At 42.4% G+C, this 23,343-nt stretch overlaps 1 protein-coding gene across 6 annotated transcripts in view; it reads right to left on the minus strand.

Annotated features, from left to right (window-relative positions):
- kcnip4 (Kv channel interacting protein 4) overlaps positions 1-23,343 on the minus strand; it is a 266,264-nt gene that overhangs the window by 31,310 nt on the left and 211,611 nt on the right. Inside the window, exon 1 of one of the 6 annotated variants that reach the window (XM_021615142.2) lies at positions 21,526-22,082. The exons of 4 other annotated variants lie outside the window; for them this stretch is intronic. In XM_021615142.2, coding sequence (XP_021470817.1) covers positions 21,526-21,637 — 112 coding nt within the window. In that variant the 5' untranslated portion in view covers positions 21,638-22,082. Of the gene's footprint in view, positions 1-21,525; positions 22,087-23,343 lie in introns of those variants that run through there. One more of the 6 variants, XM_036987591.1, reaches the window with a different exon arrangement.

Raw genomic sequence — 23,343 nt, forward strand, 5'->3', positions numbered from 1 at the left:
TCCATTGGGACCTGGCAAGACAACAGAAGACCGAAGCAAGAGTCTCGTATTCATAGTAGGCAAAGCAACATTCTGCCATTGTTCACTTCTAAAGAAATGTATAAAAGTTTATTGAAAAGTCACTCCACCTGTCAGTGGTGCGATATGTGACAAATGTCAATGAGTGTGAAAGTGTTCTACGGGCATTGAACATGTCAGGATGGCCAACATCACAACAGTCTGGGGAAGGTTATTGCAAGAGAGTGTTATTGGACCGGCAGTCGCAAGGTATTGATGTACAGTACCAGTAAAGAATTTGGACACACCTACTCATTCAAGGATTTTTCTTTATTTTTACTATTTTTCTAAATTATAGAATAATAATAATTTTTAAAAAACTATTAAATAACACATATGGAATCATGTAGTAAACAAAAAACTTTTAAACAAATCAAAAAATGATTTATATTTGAGATTCTTCAAAGTAGCCACCCTTTGCCTTGATGACAGCTTTGCACTCTCTTGGCATTCTCTCAATCAGCTTCATGAGGTAGTCACCTGGAATGCATATGTATTAACAGGTGTGCCTTGTTAAATGTTAGTTTGTGGAATTTCCTTCTTAATGCGTTTGAGCCAATCAGTTGTGTTATGACAAGGTAGGGGTGGTATACAGAAGATATTCCTATTTGGTAAAAGACCAAGTCCATATTATGGCAAGAACATCTCAAATAAGCAAAAAGAAGCGACAGTCCATCATTACTTTAAGACATGGAGGTCAGTCAATGCTGAAAATGTCAAGAACTTTGAAAGTTTCTTCAAGTGCAATCGCAAAAACCATCAAGCACTAGGATGAAACTGGCCACCACAGGAAAGGAAGACCCAAAGTTACCTCTGCTGCAGAGGATAAGTTCGTTACCAGCCTCAGAAAATGCAGCCCAAATAAATGCTTCACAGAGTTCAAGTAACAGACACATCTCAACATCAACTGTTCAGAAGAGATTGCGTGAAATCGGGCCTTCAGGGTGAAATTGCTGCAAAGAAACCACTACTAAAAAACACCAATAATAAGAAGAGACTTGCTTGGGCCAAGAAACACGAGCAATGTACATTAGACCAGTGGAAATATATCCTTTTGTCTGATGAGTCCAAATGGCTATTTTTGGTTCCAACCGCAGTGTCTTTGTAAGGTGCAGAGTAGGTGAGTGGATGATCTCGGCATGTGTGGTTCCCACAGTGAAGCATGTAGAAAGAGGTGTGATGGTGCTCTGCTGGTGACATTGTCTGATTTATTTATTTAGAAGTCAAGGCACACTTAACCAGCATGGCTACCACAGCATTTTGCAGTGATACGCAAAGCCATCTGGTTCGCGCTCAGCGGGGCTATCATTTGTTTTTCAACAGGACAATGACCCAACACACCCCCAGGCTATGTAAGGGTTATTTGACCAAGAAGGAGAGTGATGAGTGCTGCAACAGATGACCTGGCCTCCACAATCATCCGCAGAGTGAAGGAAAAGCAGCCAACAAGTGCTCAGTATATGTGGGAACTCCTTCAAGACTATTGGAAAGGCATTCCAGGTGAAGCTGGTTGAGAGACTTCCAAGAGTGTGCAAAGCTGTCATCAAGCCAAAGGGTGGCTACTTCAAAGAATCTCACATTTAAAATATATTTTGATTTGTTTAACACCCTGCAATGAGTAGGTGTGTCCAAACTTTTGACTGGTACTATATATGCATATATACAGTGCCTTGCGAAAGTATTCGGCCCCCTTGAACTTTGCGACCTTTTGCCACATTTCAGGCTTCAAACATAAAGATATAAAACTGTATTTTTTTGTGAAGAATCAACAACAAGTGGGACACAATCATGAAGTGGAACGACATTTATTGGATATTTCAAACTTTTTTAACAAATCAAAAACTGAAAAATTGGGCGTGCAAAATTATTCAGCCCCTTTACTTTCAGTGCAGCAAACTCTCTCCAGAAGTTCAGTGAGGATCTCTGAATGACCCAATGTTGACCTAAATGACTAATGATGATAAATACAATCCACCTGTGTGTAATCAAGTATCCGTATAAATGCACCTGCACTGTGATAGTCTCAGAGGTCCGTTAAAAGCGCAGAGAGCATCATGAAGAACAAGGAACACACCAGGCAGGTCCGAGATACTGTTGTGAAGAAGTTTAAAGCCGGATTTGGATACAAAAAGATTTCCCAAGCTTTAAACATCCCAAGGAGCACTGTGCAAACGATAATATTGAAATGGAAGGAGTATCAGACCACTGCAAATCTACCAAGACCTGGCCGTCCCTCTAAACTTTCAGCTCATACAAGGAGAAGACTGATCAGAGATGCAGCCAAGAGGCCCATGATCACTCTGGATGAACTGCAGAGATCTACAGCTGAGGTGGGAGACTCTGTCCATAGGACAACAATCAGTCGTATATTGCACAAATCTGGCCTTTAAGGAAGAGTGGCAAATAGAAAGCCATTTCTTAAAGATATCCATAAAAAGTGTCGTTTAAAGTTTGCCACAAGCCACCTGGGAGACACACCAAACATGTGGAAGAAGGTGCTCAGATGAAACCAAAATTGAAACCAAAATTGAACTTTTTGGCAACAATGCAAAACGTTATGTTTGGCGTAAAAGCAACACAGCTCATCACACTGAACACACAATCCCCACTGTCAAACATGGTGGTGGCAGCATCATGGTTTGGGCCTGCTTTTCTTCAGCAGGGACAGGGAAGATGGTTAAAATTGATGGGAAGATGGATGGAGCCAAATACAGGACCATTCTGGAAGAATCTGCAAAAGACCTGAGACTGGGACGGAGATTTTTCTTCCAACAAGACAATGATCCAAAACATAAAGCAAAATCTACAATGGAATGGTTCAAAAATAAACATATCCAGGTGTTAGAATGGCCAAGTCAAAGTCCAGACCTGAATCCAATCGAGAATCTGTGGAAAGAACTGAAAACTGCTGTTCACAAATGCTCTCCATCCAACCTCACTGAGCTCGAGCTGTTTTGCAAGGAGGAATGTCTCAGTCTCTCGATGTGCAAAACTGATAGAGACATACCCCAAGCGACTTACAGCTGTAATCGCAGCAAAAGGTGGCGCTACAAAGTATTAACTTAAGGGGGCTGAATAATTTTGCACGCCCAATTTCTCAGTTTTTGATTTGTTAAAAAAGTTTGAAATATCCAATAAATGTCGTTCCACTTCATGATTGTGTCCCACTTGTTGTTGATTCTTCACAAAAAATTACAGTTTTATATCTTTATGTTTGAAGCCTGAAATGTGGCAAAAGGTCGCAAAGTTCAAGGGGGCCGAATACTTTCGCAAGGCACTGTATGTGTGTGACAGGGAGAACAATGTAACCCAAGTGAGAATGCAGGATGTACTATGGATTTCAAAATTGCAACCCAAGTTCCAATATTGGCGGGAGCATATTTTCTTCAATTCTGCTTTCCGGGAGGCAGTCAGTAGGTGTCTGCTATAACACCAATCAATCCACATGTTCTTTCAGAGTTGAAATGAGGATGAACAGACTATTCCTTAGCAGATGGTAATGAACTGAAATTACACAGCGAGAGACAGAGTGTGACTGCAAACGGGTGAGTCCTGCTGTCTGGGCAATGGTAGATTTAATAGGTTTAGGTTCAGTCCTGTGGAAGAGGTTGACCAGCATGAGATCAGTTTGACCTGCTCTCCCGCCATTTTACCGACATCACCTGCTTTTCCCAGCACATTCCTGAGATTTTGGAAAGCCGGATCTGATCGCCCCCAGATTGACAGTTAGTACAGCAGTTCTGGCGGCTTCATAATTAGCCACTCAGAAGCACATCTGCTCATGTTTGGGGATGAGCCTCACTAACTTTCCACTTTTTTTCCCTCCAGAATTTGAAAAGAGGCAAAATCATGTCAGGTAAGGCTTAGTAAATAATATCAAAATGATGGTGATTAGGCGCGAAGCCAAATCTGGTGGAGAGGCTTGAAATGATTTGAACCCACATAGGCGCCGAGAGAAGTGGTGTTCAACTGTTGCACCCATAAATATTTCAAGCACCTGCTTCTCAGTCAGATGGAGAAATGGTGCTGGTGAGCCCCAAGGGGATGGAGATCTGTCTTTCAGACTGACAGACAACTGTAGCTTTGGTTGGTGAGGTTTCACGTTTGAAATTTGATACAATCCTCTGGCACCAGAATAACATTTCTGTTCATCTCCATCCGCCAAACTTCAACAAATGCCTCATCATTACAATCCAGGACGCGAAAGTGGACACACCTTCACTTATAACCTGGCCCAAGCGCATTTTAGAGTCAAGACTATGAAGCTCGTTTCCAAATGTGATTATGAAGCAGCAACATCCAGGTACGGTCAGAGACAGAAATGTGTACACCCACCACAGGCAACACGTGCCATCATTTCAGTCAGGGAATATCAGAGCGCTGCGGTCAACGGTGCTGCTCAATGAAGCAGGTGAGCGCAAACATAAACACGGACCTTGTGCCTTCAAGACCCCAAGCTGTTTTATCTGATGAGGCAAGAGGCATTAGTCTCTTTGCAGGGTAGCAGACAGCAACAATTCACACACGTATACAATGAGACCCCTTTCCTTATTGAATGTTAGAGCAGCACATACTGTATAAGGCCATAGACAGCTTAGTTGAGGCATGCCAAACTGACGACTCAAAAGGAGGCATTTTCTTTTACAGGCAGTGGAAAGGAGGACATCAATTTGCCATTGTCTCCTCTATCAATCTGAATATTGACCTTTTTAAAGTATCGTTTTTTTGGAGACGGCATGAAAATGCTCAGTGCCAGAAAAAAGCCACCTCCACTGACAACCACTGGATCTTGTGTACAAGATAGCTGTGTGTGTGTTTGCAATGTTGGCATTCCAAGGTCTAGTTTGTAGGAAGGGGCTGCGACCAAGTCGCACCTGTGGTGCCCTAGGGCCGTATTCCGATATTCGGCCTGAGTTTCCTGAGGAGTAATAGATTCCCCTTGGCCCTCTCACAGCCACAAATATTTTAAAATGATCCAACACAAATGCTAGACCAGAGCCTGACTCCAGAATACAATACAACCACTGCCAAACAATGGACATCCGTCAAATTACTTCTCTGCATCGGTGTTGTGTCTGATGTACAAAGTCGATTGAAGATGGTACTTTCGACCACACTCTTGACTACCTAATGGGGAAGGCTCATTATCTCCCACATAGCCATGGAAAATATGGGGGACGGTAGATACAAATACATGCAGCCATTCTTTCCCATTTGCTACATCTCAAACACAAACTTGCCTTAAGATTGCAGTCTGGGAAAACAATGTACATTGCTGTTATCTAATAAATCAGTAGCATCTATAATGAACAAAAATATAAAACGCAACACACAACAATTTCAAAGATTTTACTGAGTTGCAGTTCATATAAGGGAATCAGTCAATTGAAATAAATTCATGAGGCCCAAATATATGGATTTCACATGACTCGGCAGGGGCGCAGCCATGGGTGGGCCTGGGAGTGCATAGGCCTACCCACTTGCAACCCAGGGCCCACCCACTTGGGATCCAGGCCCAGCCAATCAGAAGGTGTTTTCCCCCCCACAGAAGGGCTTTATTACAGACGGAAATACTCAACACCCCCACTCTCCCACAGGTGAAGAAGCCGGGTGTGGAGGTCCTGGGCTGGCGTGGTTACACATGGTCTGCGGTTGTGAGGCCGGTTGGACGTACTGTCAAATTCTCTAAAACAACGTTGGATGTGGCTTATGATAAAGAAATTAAATTCTCTGGCAACAGCTCTGGCGGGCATTCCTGCAGTCAGCATGCCAGTTGCACGCTGCCTCAAAAAAAACTTCACATTTTAGAGTGGCCTTTTGTCCCCAGTACAAGGTGCACCTGCTTAATGACCATGCTGTTTAAGCAGCTTCTTTATGTGCCACACCTGTCAGGTGGATGGATTATCTTGGCAAATGAGAAATGTTTTTTTAACAGGGATATAACCAAATTTGTGCACGAAATTTGACAGAAGTTTTTTGTGCATATGGACATTTCTGGGATCTTTTATTTCAGCTCATGACTTTACATGTTGCGTTCCTATTTTTGTTCAGTGCAGTTCCATGTTGCTGGCTCTGAGGACTGCAGTGGAATGGCTTTGGATAAGAAGGCTGGTCATTGTTTCTGCAAACCCCAGCCACATTGGCAACTCATTTTCACTAACACCAATAGAGCCAACTGTTCGTGCAATGGCATTGGTTATTAAAGCAATTCTGGATTTTTTTACATTTCCTATCAGAACTGTCAGTCCATTTGTGCTGTATGCAAATCTTTGCCACTGTTTAAATGCAATGATTTATGCTGTCAGCACAAGGTCCACTCCAGGTGAAGTAGCCTAAACTGTGGTGGCAGAGAGAGTAGACAGGGAGAGTTCGGCGAACAGTCAAAAACCATGTTTCAACTATGGGCCATCTTGCCAGGTAAGATATCTCAATTACAGTGTTGGTCAGCACACACTAATAAAGCACAGGTGGTGAATCAGAGCTAAATCTGGCTTAATAATCAGCATTCACTGGCATCAAATAGGGGACCGTTATGTACTAAAAGGCATAATTGGGCAACAAAATGCTGTGATCATCTCGATCTTAGATGTTCAAGTGTATGAATTTGGTTTAGTTCATTATAAATTGTTTCCATCCACAGTTTTAATGAGAGTAAAGTAAAAAATGACAGAAACATGTTTCAGTACAATTTTATAAACGTTGTTCGACATGGTGGGATCTTTGTGTGTCGATACAATTCATTATGAGATAAATGGCGGAGGGAATGCCTTTAGGTGCAAATATTGATACAATAACCATCATATTGAAGCAAAGAGAGTCACCCGGTGATATGGTTTGGTCCTCCCACTACGACTCTGGAAACTATGCAGTTCATTAGGCTACAGACAAATCCAATAAATATTCTGGTGACCTGATGATCGATGCCTGACAAATAAATATTCTTGCTCTTATCCATAATAATTTCCTCATGTAGACTAGCCTACCCGCACTATCGGCGAGCTGTTGGCTAGAGCGTACGCGCCATGACCAAAGTAGACACATTTGCTATTGAACGCAACAGTTTTTTTTTGGTGACTAAACTATCGGTAGATCTTAAAATGCGATGGAAACATATTGAACTTTAGATTTTTATTCAGTACATGAAACGTAAGAGAAAAAGTAAATTGTGTGCACTACGTCGTCACACACTGTTGTTTAAAAAATAATCTGCAACAAGTCTGTTCGGTAGAAACACCACTGGTTTTCTTTATGCAGATTTGTAAAATATTGACATGATAAAACTGTCACCAATTGGATGGATACCTAGCTACTTACTGTAAGCAATGTTTTTTGTGCATTAAAGTTCAAATGTGCAGCTTTTCCAAAATATCATAGTTTTTTAGATGTACCAGAACATCAATCATTTACTTTGGTTAGAACTCTTGAAAAAGTCAAGTCGTCCCTAAGCTGTTTTTTCCCCCGTTTTTAAACTGATACGGACATCACAAAGTGTTGTCCTTTGCTATTATGGACAGTGAGTGACTGCATTTTGGGGCGAGGGATTTGGTGACAACATGCTTTAGGAAGGGGCATTTTCAGAGTTGAGGTGTTTTTTTTTTGCTGTTGAAAAGTGCAGTAATTTAGAAGGTTAATTAATAATTGCAGTAATCTGACAGTGGAAGTGTTTCCATCATACATTAGTCTGCCTGGAGAAAAGTCAGACATGGTAGAAAACACCCCTTTCCCCAGTGGCAAAAAGTAAAAATCCTTTAAAGTACTACTTAAGTCGTTTTTTGGGTATTCATACTTTCCTATTCATACTTTTACTTTACTACAATCCTAAATAAAATAATGTACTTTTTACTCCATACATTTTCCCTGGCACCCAAAAGTAATCGTTACATTTTGAATGCTTAGTAGGACTGTAAAAGAGTCCAATTCACACACATCAAGAGAACATCCCTGGTCATCCCTACTGCCTCTTATCAGGCAGACTCACTAAACACCAATGCTTCTTTTGTAAATGATGTCTGAGTGTTGGAATGTGACCCTGACTATCTGTAAATTAAAACAACAAGATAATGGTGCTGTCTGGTTTGCTCAATATAAGGCATTTGAAACGATTTCTACTTTTACTTTTGATACTTAAGTATATTTGAGCAATTACATTTACTTTTGATACTTACTCAAGTAGTATTTTATTGGGTGACTTTACTTTAGTCATTTTCTATGAAGGCATCTGTACTTTTACTCAAGTAAAAGCTGCTCCACCAATTCACAGATATACAAAAATAAAGTTAATGAGAGGTGAGAGAAATTTCAGGATCCTGTGCAATTAAATCTCAACTTTTATTTCATGAAATGAAGAAGCTCTTGAGTTTCAAAATCAACTTGCTAAGTTTTCTTTCATTGAGTGTGCATATGAACCAAATATTGGTTGGAGAAGTGACAAACACATTTTCACATTCATGTTGCGATAACACATACATAATTAGATAACATAAGCTTTAAATGTTTAAAGAAATGACATGCATTATTAAAGAATTTGGGGGGGGATTATTCAGACCCCTTCCCTATTTTCCACATTTTGTAACGTTACAGCCTCGTTTGAAAAGTGATTGAATTCAAAAATGTCCTCATCAATACCCCATAATGACAAAGCGAAAACAGGTTTTCCATTGATCATCCTTGAGATGGTTATACAACTTAGAGTCCACCTGTGGTAAATTCAATTGATTGGACATGATTTGGAAAGGCACACACCTGTCTATATAGGGTCCCACAGTTGACAGTGCATCTCAGAGCAAAAACCAAGCCATGAGGTCAATGGAATTGTCCGTAGAGCTCCAAGACCGGATTGTGTCGAGGCACAGATCTGAGGAAAGGTACCAAAAAATGTCTGCAGCATTGATGGTCCCCAAGAACACAGTGGCCTACATCATTCTTAAATGGAAGATGCTTGAAACCAGTAAGACTCTTCCTAGAGTTGGATGCTTGACCAAGCTGAGCAATCAGGGCAGAAGGGCCTTGGTCAGGGAGGTGACCAAGAACCCGATGGTCACTCTGACAGAGCTCTACGGTTCCTCTTTGGAGATGGGAGAACCTTCCAGAAGGACAACCATCTCTGCAGCACTCCACCAATTAGGCCTTTATGGTAGAGTGGCCAGACTGAAGACACTCCTGACTAAAAGAAACATGACAACCCGCTAGGAGTTTGCCAGCAGACACCTAAAGGACTCTCAGACCATGAGAAACAAGATTATCTGGTATGATTGCACTCAAGATGGCCTGAGTGCAAAGCGTTACATCTGGAGGAAACCAGGCACCGCTCATCACCTGGCCAATACCATCCCTACGGTGAAGCATCATGCTGTGGGGATGTTTTTCAGTAGCAGGGACTGGGAGACTAGTCAAGATCGAGGGAAAGATGAACGGAGAAAAGTACAGAGAGATCCTTGATGAAAACCTGCTCCAGAGCCCTCAGGACCTCAGACTGGGGCGAAGGTTCACCTTCCAACAGGACAACGACCCTAAGCACACAGCCAAGACAATGCAGGAGTGGCTTTGGGACAAGTCTCTGAATGTCCTTGAGTGGGCCAGCCAGAGCCCAGATTTGAAACCAATCAAACTCTCGATCTCTGGAGAGACCTGAAAATAGCTGTGTAGCGATGCTTCCCATCCTACCTGACAGAGCTTGAGAGTATCTACAGAGAAGAATGGGAGAAACTCCACAAATACAGGTGTGCCAAACTTGTAGCATCATACCCAAGAAGACTTGAGGCTGTAATCGCTGCCAAAGGTGCTTCAACAAAGTACTGAGTAAAGGGTCTATATACGTATGTAAATGTGATATTTCAGTTTTTCGTTTTTAATACATTTGCAAAGATTTCTAGAAACCTGTGTTTTATTTGTCATTATGGGGTAGTGTGTGTAGATTGATTGCATTTTAGAAAAAGGCAGTATTGTAACAAAATGTGGAAAAAGTCAAGGGGTCTGAATACTTTCCGAATGCACTGTATATCAGCCCTAAAATCTCAACTGCCATGTGTTCAATGTTTGGAAACTGATGCAGAGTTGGGGTTCATTGAGTCTCACAACTTAAACTCAAGGATCCTGTCCATTACAATCAACAGCACTGAGTTACAATTGGTTTTGTGACGGATTACAGCGAGTGAAAGCACAGCAGAGGCTTTCACTTGCAATTCACATGAAAGGGTTCACCCCGTCCATGCCTTCGCCAGTGGTTGTGTGACAACATTATTTATATCCTGCAAACTTCAAAGCCACTGCAGAATTCTATGAAAAGGTGGTTGTGTGTGGCTCAGTTGGTAGAGCATGGGGCTTGTAACACCAGGGTGTCTGCTAAATAACTCAATTGTAAAGAGATATCTCTAATTGGGAGCATTCCCATTTGCTGATACCGCAAAGCTCCCTGGTATTGTTGTAGCCTAACTTCCAATGATGTATCCAATCCAATAAAACTGCAGAGTCCTTTGTTACGGATGGTCCCTTTAATCAGTCTTATGGCAAATTACAAACCTGTCTGTGTGGCTGATAGTTTTCACTGTTTCATACATCAAGCAATGGCAGTGGTGCCCTGAGGCGGGGGCATCCCCTTTAATGAAGCGACTTTAGACCAGTCAGCACTTTCACAACTCAAACTAAAATGGCATGAACTCACTCACAACATTATGTGCAGACTTTAAAACGTATAGGGTTAAAGATTTTCAATGCCAGACAAAACACTCCGACATTCAGGGATATCCGTCTGGGAAAAAACCCCATAAATATCGGATCAACATTTGCATAATGCATGAGAACACCTACCTCCTCTGCATAATTACAGAAAACATATATATCTTTTTTTACTTAGCTCGATAATTCACGTTATCAAAGTGCTGATTGACAGTATTCCCTGTATTGTCTTGATTGAATAATAAATAATGGATGCGTTACTTAAGACCTCAGGCAGTCAGCTTCAAAGCTCCTCAAACAAAATGGAAAAGTTTCAAGAGAAAACAAAAATAAGATAATACTTCATGCATTTTTCATGACAACCATAGTTGTTAATTTACAGTCTGTGATATGGGCCACAAAAGCATAACAACTGCAGAGGTTTTGAATTCATTAATGCGTGGCAACACTGCGAAGCCCTTACGGTCTTGAATAAATGAGTCAATCTAACAGTCCAACACCTCAAACATTGTGAGACTTACATGGTCACACTGAATTCAAACGGCATTATGGAGATACATGACTGTTTTCCCCATTGCTCTGAAACCGAGGTCATTTAACCACCTGCAACTTGAAAATCTGTCTGTAGCCCAATCTGTCATTAGCCTTAAGCATCACAATCATCCAAAACTAATTCACCTCATCACTGTCAATCTCCCGTCAGAATTGATTCACTGGGATACTTTCATCAGTATTGATCAGCAGGGTGCTACTTTTTTTTTTTTTGTCTCTACCACTGTAATCCTAATTGACGGGGACGGTCCAGATCCGTTTCAATAAGTTTCCCTCCCCCTGATGAGCGCTACAGACAACTGAGGGGACCATGGGCCAGGACACCGTGGGAAAGGTCATGTCAATCACTCCAGCGCTGTCTTTAGGCATCTCTTTATTATCATCATCATCATCATCTTGCATGTAACAGATGAGGTTTCCCCTTACAGACAAGTAGAGACTTTATGGCAGTAGAAAATAACGACATTGCTGTTTTATTAAGGAAGGTGTCCAGACATGACAGAGTACGCCAGACGAGCCCGGTTGTAAATTGAGACTTTAATGGACATTTGCAAAAGACGTAAATACACTTTAAGTGACTTGGTTGAGAGAGGGAGAGGATTTGCTGAGGTTTTTCTCTTACAGTCCAATACTTTCAGTCAGAGGAGGCAACATACTGAAACTATGTGGTGTCATTTGAAAGGGACACTACTTAAGGCAACAAAATGATACAAAGCTCACATGGTCACTTAACTTTGATAAACGTGTCAATCAACACGAAACTGCATGCCACGTAAAAATCGATTGCTGGTTGAGTTACACACACACACACACACACACACACACACACACACACACACCTATCCATACCGACTACACAGTAATCATTGCATTAAATTCAACCAAGAATACCCCTTGAATTCTCATAAAGATATTGTGTCATATGTACCACAACAGCAAACAAGTACAGGGAGTACAAGGAGCTCTAATTGCAAGTGTAAAAAGGTTACAGTGAAAACAAAAGGTTGACCAAACCAGGGCATTGGCACCACTAGCAAGTTCTGCTGAAAGCCCAAGGGCAAAGCACCATCTCTGCCACAGACCCCTTTCAAAACCCAGCCTCCCAAAACAAACCGCAGAGAGAACATTAACGTTATGTAAGACACCAAAGGACAAGGTTAGCAAAGAAATGAAAATGTCTGGAAGCCATGTTTCTTTTTTACTGGACCTTTGGTCATTTTACAATTGGCTCATTCATCCCCCTCCTCTCCCCTGTAACTATTCCCCAGTTCGTTGCTGCAAATGAGAACGTGTTCTCAGTCAACTTACCTGGAAAAATAACGGATAAATAAAAATAAATAAAATACAATTTTTGGCTGTAATGCTGAGTGACAATGACATGAATAAGACTGTAATTTAGTCTGCTGACTAAACGTCCCTGTGTGTAATGGAATGAACGGTGATTCTTACATAAACAAGGTGTATCCACTATTCACACTGCAGTAATTGGATGTTGGGAAATTCTGCCCAACTACATACAGATAGGCCTTGATGTGTATTTGTTTATTAAAATAAATACAAATGTATCCTGGCATAGTAAGTCAATTGAGAACCAATCTGCATGTGTTGCTGTGTGTATATACTATTATTATAATAAACTGGGTGGTTCGAGCACTGAATGCTGATTGTCTAAAAGCCACGATATATCAGACTGTATACCACATGTATGTCAAAACATTCTAATTGCATTTGTAACCAGTTTATAATAGCAATAGGGCACCTCAGGGGTTTGGGGTATATGGCCAATATACCACGGCTAAGGGCTGTATCCAGACACCCCATGTTGTGCGAAAGAACAGCGCTTAGCCGTGGTATATTGGCCATATACCACACCCCCTCGTGCCTTATTGCTTAATTATATTACTGTACATCTATAGTCCTTGACAGCAACATTTTCAATTGAGTTAAAGGTGCTACACATAATTGTTTTACATTTTTGCTTTGTAATTTCAGAAAAGATCCATAATACAGAATGTCTGCGGTAATAGTGGATTGATAGTGTTTCACTGTATTACTTAACTGCCAGGGTTGTGATTGGCTGTGATATTCACATACAGATTTTTCCACCGGAGCGGCATCTGCTGTGAAATAGTGAAAGCTGTTCTAACTTTGTAGCTGTGTTATCTAGTGGAAATCACTTACTGGTTGCTAAAATTCTACACTGTTCGCTCTGTGTAGAATGACTTCTGAAAGTAACTTTCGGTTTTGGTCCACCAGCTTCAAACAGCTGTAAAAACAGTATTTTTTGTTATTTAAAATATACTGAAAAATATAAAATGCAACATGCAAAAATGTCATAGATTTGACTGAGAAACAGTTTATATAAGGAAATTAGTCAAATTAAATATATTCATTAGGCCTTAATCTATGGATTTCACATGATTGGGCAGACCCACCCACTTGGGAGCCAGGCCCAGCCAATCAGAATGAGTTTTTCCCCCACAAAAGGGCTTCATTACAGACAGAAATACACCTCAGCACCCCCTCAATCAATCCCACAGGTGAAGAAGCCTGATGTGGAGGTCCTGGGCTGGCGTGGTTACACGTTATCTGCGGTTGTGAGGCCAGTTGGACGTACTGCCAAATTCTCTAAAAGAACTTTGGAGGTGGCTTATGGTATAGAAACAAGCATTCAATTCTCTGGTGGACATTCCTGCAGTCAGCATTCCAATTACACGCTCCCTCAAAACTTGGAGACATTGGTGGTATTGTGTTGGGAGACAAAAATACACATTTTAGAGTGGCCTTTCATTATCCCCAGCACAAGGTGCTGTGTAATTATCAGGGGTGCAACTATCACATTCTGAAATTGCATTTTTGTCCCCCCTCCAATTTTATCATTGGAATGTGATTTAAAATGAGTTACATGTGCTTTAGGATTATGCGTATGCCTCTGAGCAGTCGGGTAGGCTGTTTGGAGTGTTTATCCGACTGGATAACAAAAATAACATATACAGTACCTGTCAAAAGTTTGGACACACCTACTCATTCAAGGGGTTTTCTTTATTTTTTACTACATTGTAGAATAATTGTGCCGGTATGAAATAACACATATGGAATCATGCAGTAACCAAAAAAATGTTAAACAAATATTTTCTATTAGAGATTCTTCAAAGTAGCCACCCGTTGCCTTGATGACAGCTTTGCACACTCTTGGCATTCTCTCAACCAGCTTCACCTGGAATTATTTTTCATCAGTCTTGAATGAGTTCCCACACATGCTGACCACTTGTTGGCTGCTTTTCCTTCACGCTGCAGTCCATCTCATCCCATCTCAATTGGGTGGAGGTCAGGTGATTGTGGAGGCCAGGTCATCTGACGCAGCACTCATCACACTCCTTCTTGATCAAATAGCCCTTACACAGCCTGGAGTTGTGTTGGGTCATTGTCCTGTTGAAAAACAAATTATAGTGGGACTAAGCATGAACCAGATGGGATGGCGTATCGCTGCAGAATGCTGTGGTAGCCATGCGGTTAAGTGTGCCTCGAATTCTAAATAAATAAGTCACTGTGTCACCAGCAAACCACCCCCACACCATCACACCTTATCTATGGTTCACTGTGGGAACCACACATGCGGAGATCATCCGTTCAGCTACTCTGCGTCTCACAAAGACACAGCGGTTGGAACCAAAAATTTCACATTTGGACTAATCAGAGCAAAAGGACAGATTTCCACCGGTCTAATGTCCATTGCTTGTGTTTCTTGGCCCAAGAAAGTCTCTTCTTATTGGTGTCATTTAGTAGAGGTTTCTTTGCAGCAATATGACCCTGAAGGCCTGATTCACACAGTCTCCTCTGAACAGTTGATGTTGACATGTGTCTGTTAGCCTCGGTTTTTCGGATGACTGCCTTGCCTGGTTCACCAATTACTTTGCAGACAGAGTTCAGTGTGTCAAATCGGAGGGCATGCTGTCCGGTCCTCTGGCAGTCTCTATGGGGGTGCCACAGGGTTCAATTCTCGGGGCGACTCTTTTCTCTGTATACATCAATGATGTTGCTCTTGCTGCGGGCGATTCCCTGATCCACCTCTACGCAGACGACACCATTCTATATACTTTCGGCCCGTCATTGGACACTGTGCTATCTAACCTCCAAACAAGCTTCAATGCCATACAACACTCCTTCCGTGGCCTCCGACTGCTCTTAAACGCTAGTAAAACCAAATGCATGCTTTTCAACCGATCGCTGCCTGCACCCGCATCCCCGCCTAGCATCACCACCCTGGATGGTTCCGACCTAGAATATGTGGACATCTATAAGTACCTAGGTGTCTGGCTAGACTGCAAACTCTCCTTCCAGACTCATATCAAACATCTCCAATCGAAAATCAAATCAAGAGTCGGCTTTCTATTCCGCAACAAAGCCTCCTTCACTCACGCCGCCAAGCTTACCCTAGTAAAACTGACTATCCTACCGATCCTCGACTTCGGCGATGTCATCTACAAAATGGCTTCCAACACTCTACTCAGCAAACTGGATGCAGTCTATCACAGTGCCATCCATTTTGTCACTAAAGCACCTTATACCACCCACCACTGCGACTTGTATGCTCTAGTCGGCTGGCCCTCGCTACATATTCGTCGCCAGACCCACTGGCTCCAGGTCATCTACAAGTCCATGCTAGGTAAAGCTCCGCCTTATCTCAGCTCACTGGTCACGATGGCAACACCCATCCGTAGCACGCGCTCCAGCAGGTGTATCTCACTGATCATCCCTAAAGCCAACACCTCATTTGGCCGCCTTTCGTTCCAGTACTCTGCTGCCTGTGACTGGAACGAATTGCAAAAATCGCTGAAGTTGGAGACTTTTATCTCCCTCACCAACTTCAAACATCAGCTATCTGAGCAGCTAACCGATCGCTGCAGCTGTACATAGTCTATTGGTAAATAGCCCACCCATTTTCACCTACCTCATCCCCATACTGTTTTTATTTATTTATTTTTCTGCTCTTTTGCACACCAATATCTCTACCTGTACATGACCATCTGATCATTTATCACTCCAGTGTTAATCTGCAAAATTGTAATTATTCGCCTACCTCATGCCTTTTGCACACATTGTATATAGACTCCCCCCTTTGTTTTTCTACTGTGTTATTGACTTGTTAATTGTTTACTCCATGTGTAACTCTGTGTTGTCTGCTCATACTGCTATGCTTTATCTTGGCCAGGTCGCAGTTGCAAATGAGAACTTGTTCTCAACTAGCCTACCTGGTTAAATAAAGGTGAAATAAAAAAATAAAATAAAAAAACTTGAACTCAGAAATTGCAACCCAAATAAATGCTTCAGAGGGTGGTAACTCTAATGAACTTTTCCTCTGCAGTAGAGGTAACTCTGGGTCTTCCTTTACTGTGGCAGTCCTCGAGAGCCAGTTTCATTATAGTGCTTGATGGTTTTTGTGACTTTACTTGAAGAAACTTTCGAAGTACTTGAAAGTTTAGCCAACCACAAATTAGAATTATAACTAGAAGTATAAAGTAACCACAGTGTTGGGTCCAGTGGGGCAGCCAGTGCCTGATGTAATGTTCAAGTTAATGTTTCCAGAACATGGAAGTGCAATAGGAGAAATTGTGTGTTTTGCAGACGGCACTCAGCCTGGTGTTGCTCAGAAGTGATCCGAGCATGCTAATAGAAACTCCCTGGGTCATACTGTACACGATCACTTGCTGGGCAGGAAGGGACATTTCCAGCTCCAATATAGTCATGAATGGGAATTCATGAATGGGAATATAGACTCACATAGGCCACTTTATTATGTACACACCTCTAGTACCGGGTTGAACTACCCTTTGCCTCCATAACAGCCTGAATTCTTTGGGGCATTCCACAAGGTGTCGGAAACGTTCCACAGGGGTTTTGGTCCATGGTGACATCACGCAGTTACTGCAGATTGGAAGGCGGTACATTCATGCTGCGAACAGCCCGTTCCATCTCATCCCAAAGATACTCTATTGGGTTGAGCTCTGGGGACTGCGCAGGCCACTCAAGTAAATTGAACTCACTGTCGTGTTCCAGGCAATGTTTTTCCACTCCTCAATTGTCCACAATTCTCCTCAATTCGTGCCCACTGGAGCCGCCCTTCCTGTTTTTAGCTGATAGCAGTGGAACTTGGTGTGGTTGTCTGCTGCAATAGCACATTCGTGACAAGGACCAATGAATTGTGTTTTCCGAGATGTCGTTCTGCACACCCCTGTTGTACTGTGCAGTTATTTTTCTGTTCGTGAATCGCCTGTTAGCTTGCACAATTCTTGCCATTCTCCTTCGACTTTTCTCATCAATGAGCTGTTTTCCCCCACAGGACTGCCGCTGACTAGATGGTTTCTGTTGTTTGGGTCGCACCATTCTCGGAAAACCCTAGACACTGTCATTTGTGGAAAAATTTGTGCCGTTTCTGAGATACTGGATCCGGCGCGCCTGGCACAGACGATCATACCACGCTCAAAGTTGCTTAGGTCACTCGTTTTGCCCATTCTAACGTTCAGTCGAACAAAAACTGAATGCCTTGATGCCTGTCCGCCTGCTTTATAGCCACGGCGACATGACTCACTGTCAGTAGGAGTGATACATTTACATGAACGGGGTGGTGGACCTAATAAACTGGGCAGTGAGTGTATGCTAGGTCATCTGTGGATGACAGATATAGTTCTACAGTATTATTACTGGAATGTGGCATAACTGATGTTCCTATAGGGCAGTGTAATGGACAACAATGAGAACTTCAGAGCACACTCCCAGTATGATTCCAATGAGAATCAAGTGCATGTTCAGTTTGTTTAATCAATTTCAGGTTACGGTTGAGCCTGCGAGGCAAAGGAGATGGGACAAGCATGTATCTTTCACCAAGGAGAGAAAGACAGTGTTCTTTGTACAACTGAACAAGAATTCTAAAATGAACAAAAAGATCAGGTGAATTTCTAAACTATAAGTCCATCACTTCTACCCCCCAAATACCAGACATCGGCAAGACTGCCTAAACACCAATCCATTCTAAAACATGACTGGATCGGAGATGCAACACGTCAATGTAGTTATTGACCAACTGTCAGGCGGTCTAAAAGCTTTGCCACCAGACATCCTGTCAAGGTGATTATGCCGGGGTGAACTGATTCATGAGATAGTGACCACATCATCTGCTTTTCGCAGGTTCATACCACACACTGTGAAGGTTGATACAGTTCCTTTATCCAACCACCACAGCAACAGATCGATACAATGACCACTGCTGAAAAGTAGGACAATTGTCTTTCAAAGAAAGACTAAAGATTTACCTCCAGTATATCAACCTAATTTAGTGTCACTTGTGATGTATAAAAAAAATATATATACAGTGGGGCAAAAAAGTATTTCGTCAGCCACCAATTGTGCAAGTTCTCCCACAAAGTATTGGCAATGACAGAGTCATATATAACAAAGTATTGAGATAAACTTTTGTTATTGACCAAATACTTATTTTCCACCATAATTTGCAAATAAATTCATAAAAAATCATACAATGTGATTTTCTGGATTTTTTTTCTCATTTTGTCTGTCATAGTTGAAGTGTACCTATGATGACAATTACAGGCCTCTCTCATCTTTTTAAGTGGGAGAACTTGCACAATTGGTGGCTGACTAAATACTGTAAATTATTAGACATGCTTGAATCTGCTTGTAGAACTTCTTAGGAACAATAAAAGAGAGTAACTGAAAGCATGTTTGTATATCACCACAATTGATATTGATTAAGCAACAGCAACTGAGTCTCTCTCTCAAAACAGTGAAAACAGCCTTTAAGCTGTTAATGCACATATCCCTATTTCCTATGTACATGTGAATGAGAATAGGAGGACCCACCAACGTTTGATTCATAGTCTTAACAACGGTTTAAAGTGTGTTTACCACTTGTGTGTTTACCGCCTGACAGATGGTCTTTAACTAAACTAAAAGTGCTTACTAAACATTTCTACTAGACAACTGTTCTGCCAAATTAAACAGTTTATTTAGTCATGCCACGTTCTGTGCTCAGTTCAACAGTCTGCCCTTACTTAGTAACATCTGAGTGGCAATGATGTCCCTTGTGTACACCAAATGAGATGTGTACAGAGCATATAATAGTAATTCACGCCTCCAATGATTAGCCAGCACACTACAGCACAGAGGAGAAGGGCGCTTTCTTGCGTATGTAAGCACAAAGCGTAATACAGCGATGATTACACAAGCGCATTGACAGTACACACACACCAAGAAAAATAATCCCTCCCACTAACTTTTTCCTTGAAAACATCAAAATATTTTTACGAGCCTAAAACGCAGAACGACTTAAATTCAGGAGGCACTCGTGACCTGTAGGCCAATATAAACCACAACTGGAGATGCATTACAGTATGTCTGAGTTGACTAAGCCTCCAGCACCCGTATCTTCCTCAGCTAATTCAGTATCTCTTAATGCTCTTTTTACACCACACTACTTTGAGACACACGCTAGTTCAAGGAAATATACTTTTGTAGCATAAAGAGCCAGATCTAGATTCAAATCTCTTTGAGAGTTGTTTCCCACACTACCTCCGGAGCAGGGTTTCCGTTAGCCGGTAATCCCAAATAAAATAGTTGCTGGCCAAATTGCCCATGAGAATACACTGTGCTCAGAATGCAAAAATCACATTACGATTATGGTAATTCATCTTAACAGAACATGCAACTCCTGTAATGAAGCAGACAATAAAACATCATTTTCAAACATTTTCCAAAATTAATTTTTGCCAAAAACTCTAAACAGAGCACCTGATGAGAGCAGCTCATCATATGTGATGGATGAAAATCTCTGTTAGAAATTTAGAGGGGGAATCTAAAGATGCAACAACTAGGATGGACTGCTAATATGACTATGATTGTGCCTTTGGCTACTGGACAATGAAAGAAAGTTCATGTGAAAACAAATACAACAGGAGAGAAATGCCTGGTTTCAATGGCATATGAGGAAGTATTTTAAAAACAATTGCCCCCATGTTTCTATGGTCAGATTATGCCTAGGATTCTTTGAAGCAAGGTAAGACAGACCTCATAATATGAAGTAAAATGTTCAGATTTCAAACAATTAAGTGCATACTGCCTCCAGCTCACAATACAAAGACGGTTGGGGGATGCGCTGACAGCCTACCGTTGCCTATGCACTCGATGGGCGAATGGAAGGCGTGCTTCAATTACCAGTTGAGAAATAAAAATAGAAGCTCTTTTTAAATCGTGGCCATCAAAACTGTTTAACATGCGATTGCATTTAGAATTGTTGCGCAGTTATAAAAGCACATTCCACCCCAGCAGAGGAGAGAAGCTGCAGCAGCTCTAACACCATCTGACCAGTGATCCTCTGCTAAAAATAGGCTCTGTATGCTGTGATCAATAAGATACATGACGGACTACAGAAAATACACACGCCCCAATTTAATTCCCCCAAATTTGGCTAATTAACCTATAGACCAAGAAGAAGGACAATCAAATGTTTATCCATTTATTTACATAAATGAATAAAAAGCATTCTGCAATTTGGATTGTTTTTTCTCCTAATCAATTTGGCTGGCAACTATTTTATTTGAGCCAAAAGCCGGCAATTACCGGCTAACGGAAACCCTGCTTCGGAGGTAGTGTGGGACAAATCTAAACCACATACTCCTCTTAGTGGTACAGTGTAATGAAACTACACGTGTCCCACACCACATCCCTTAAAACCAGAATACAGCATTTTTGCTCTGTTAGCATAACTGAAAATTAAAGGCTTTTAAAATATCCACACATTTGCGAATCGTTGCATTAATCAAGTGTGCAACATTATGTGCAATATGGTTTAGATTTTGTTTGTCTATATACTATGGTATTTACGGTATGCTAATAGCTGGCCACACCACATCCAAGGCTAAAGTAAGGATAGTGTAAACAGAAAAGTTGCAAATGATGTTGAACACTACGCATATATTACTAATGTAAATTGACCCTTACACAGTAGTTGACCACCCCTGCTCTCAGACACTCAACAAAATAAAACAAGCTTCACTGGCAAGAAAGGAGCAATATAATACAAAACATATTACATACCAAAATAACACATTATAATCAAGTAAGGAGAGCCACCAATGGACAAATATCTCTCACTTATACTACAATTCAAAGACCCTCACTCTCTTTGTTTTCCATTGCTGTCTCTCTCCTTTCTATCCATCTCTCTCTTACCCTCGGAGAAGTTGATGAGCCCCAGCAGGTGCAGCAGTTTGAGCGAGGCACACACCAGCACCACGATGCCCACCGTCTGCAGCCCCTCAGTCTCCCACACCATGTTCAGCATGGCGCCGCCGCCACCATGCCCAGACCCTGCAGCCCCGACTTCGGACCCCGACCCGGCCTCCTCGCCCTCTGGAGCCCCGGCCGCGCCCTCGGCGCTCCAGTTCCCCCGCGCCCACTCCACCTCCGTCGCGCCCACACACACGGGCTGGGCGCCCCGAGGCACCCGCCTACCGCCCGCTCACTCCCCAAATCCAGACTGGGTGGGTTGGAAGCGGAACGGGTGGATAGGGAGTCTGTCTTAAAGTCCCAGAAAGTCTGCTAGAGGCATACAGGAAATGTTAATCTCGTTAAAAAGTAAGAAGGTAGAGGAAGAGTGATGAAGATAATAACATGGCTCCTAAAGTCCTTTTAAAGAGTGCCTCTTTCTCTTCGACTCTCTTCTTGTCTACGTATGTATCTCTCTCTGTCAAGGGAGAATACTCTAAGAGCTACGGATGAGGAGTGAATGAACTGCTATGTTCCCTCTGACAGTCACTCTGGCTCAGATGTAGAGAGGGGAGGGAGGCAAAGGAGGGAGGGAGTCCGGGAGGGAGGCAGAGAAAGAGAGGAAGGGAGGCAGAGGGAGGAATGGAGTACATGTACAAGAGAGCGCGAGCGAGGGTATAAAAGAAAGCAAGAGAGAGGGGGAAGGTATATGAGAGAGAGGGAGATAGAGAGGGAGGTTGAGAGGGAAGGTATTTGAGAAAGAGGGAGGTAGAGCAGGAAGGTATATGAGAGAGAGGGAGATAGGGGGACAGAGAGAGAGAGAGAGAGAGGTATAGAGAGAGAGGGACAGAGAGAGAGAGCGAGAGAGAGAGATAGGGAAGGTATTTGAGAGAGAGGGACAGAGAGAGAGAGCGAGAGAGAAGGTCTATGAGAGAGAGGAGGTATATGAGAGAGAGAGAGAGAGAGAGGGGGAAGGTATATGAGAGAGAGAGAGAGAGAGGGAGGGTATATGAGAGAGAGAGAGGGAGGGTATATGAGAGAGAGAGAGAGAGGGTATATGAGAGAGAGAGAGATAAGGTATATGAGAGAGAGGGACAGAGAGAGAGAGGGAGGGTCTATGAGAGAGAGAGAGAGAGAGAAGGTATATGAGAGAGAGGGACAGAGAGAGAGGGAGGGTATATGAGAGAGAGGGACAGAGAGAGAGAGAGATGTAAGGTATATGAGAGAGATGGACAGAGAGAGAGAGAGAGAGAGAGAGAGAGAGGTATAGAGAGAGAGGGACAGAGAGAGAGAGCGAGAAAGAGAGATAGGGAAGGTATTTGAGAGAGAGGGACAGAGAGAGAGCGAGAGAGAAGGTCTTTGAGAGAGAGGAGGTATATGAGAGAGAGAGAGAGAGAGAGAGGGGGAAGGTATATGAGAGAGAGAGAGAGGGAGGGTATATGAGAGAGAGAGAGGGAGGGTATATGAGAGAGAGAGAGAGAGGGTATATGAGAGAGAGAGAGAGAAGGTATATGAGAGAGAGGGACAGAGAGAGAGAGGGAGGGTCTATGAGAGAGAGAGAGAGAGAGAGAGAGAGAAGGTATATGAGAGAGAGAGGGAGGGTATATGAGAGAGAGGGACAGAGAGAGAGAGAGAGCGAGAGAGAGAGAGAGAGAGAGAGAGAGCGAGAGAGAGAGAGAGAGAGGTATAGAGAGAGGGACAGAGAGAGAGAGAGAGATATGAGAGAGGGACAGAGAGAGAGAGAGAGAGAGAGAGAGAGAGAGAGAGAGAGAGAGAGAGAGA

Source organism: Oncorhynchus mykiss, chromosome 9, assembly GCF_013265735.2.
Source record: "Oncorhynchus mykiss isolate Arlee chromosome 9, USDA_OmykA_1.1, whole genome shotgun sequence".
NCBI classification, from domain to species: Eukaryota; Metazoa; Chordata; class Actinopteri; order Salmoniformes; family Salmonidae; genus Oncorhynchus; species Oncorhynchus mykiss.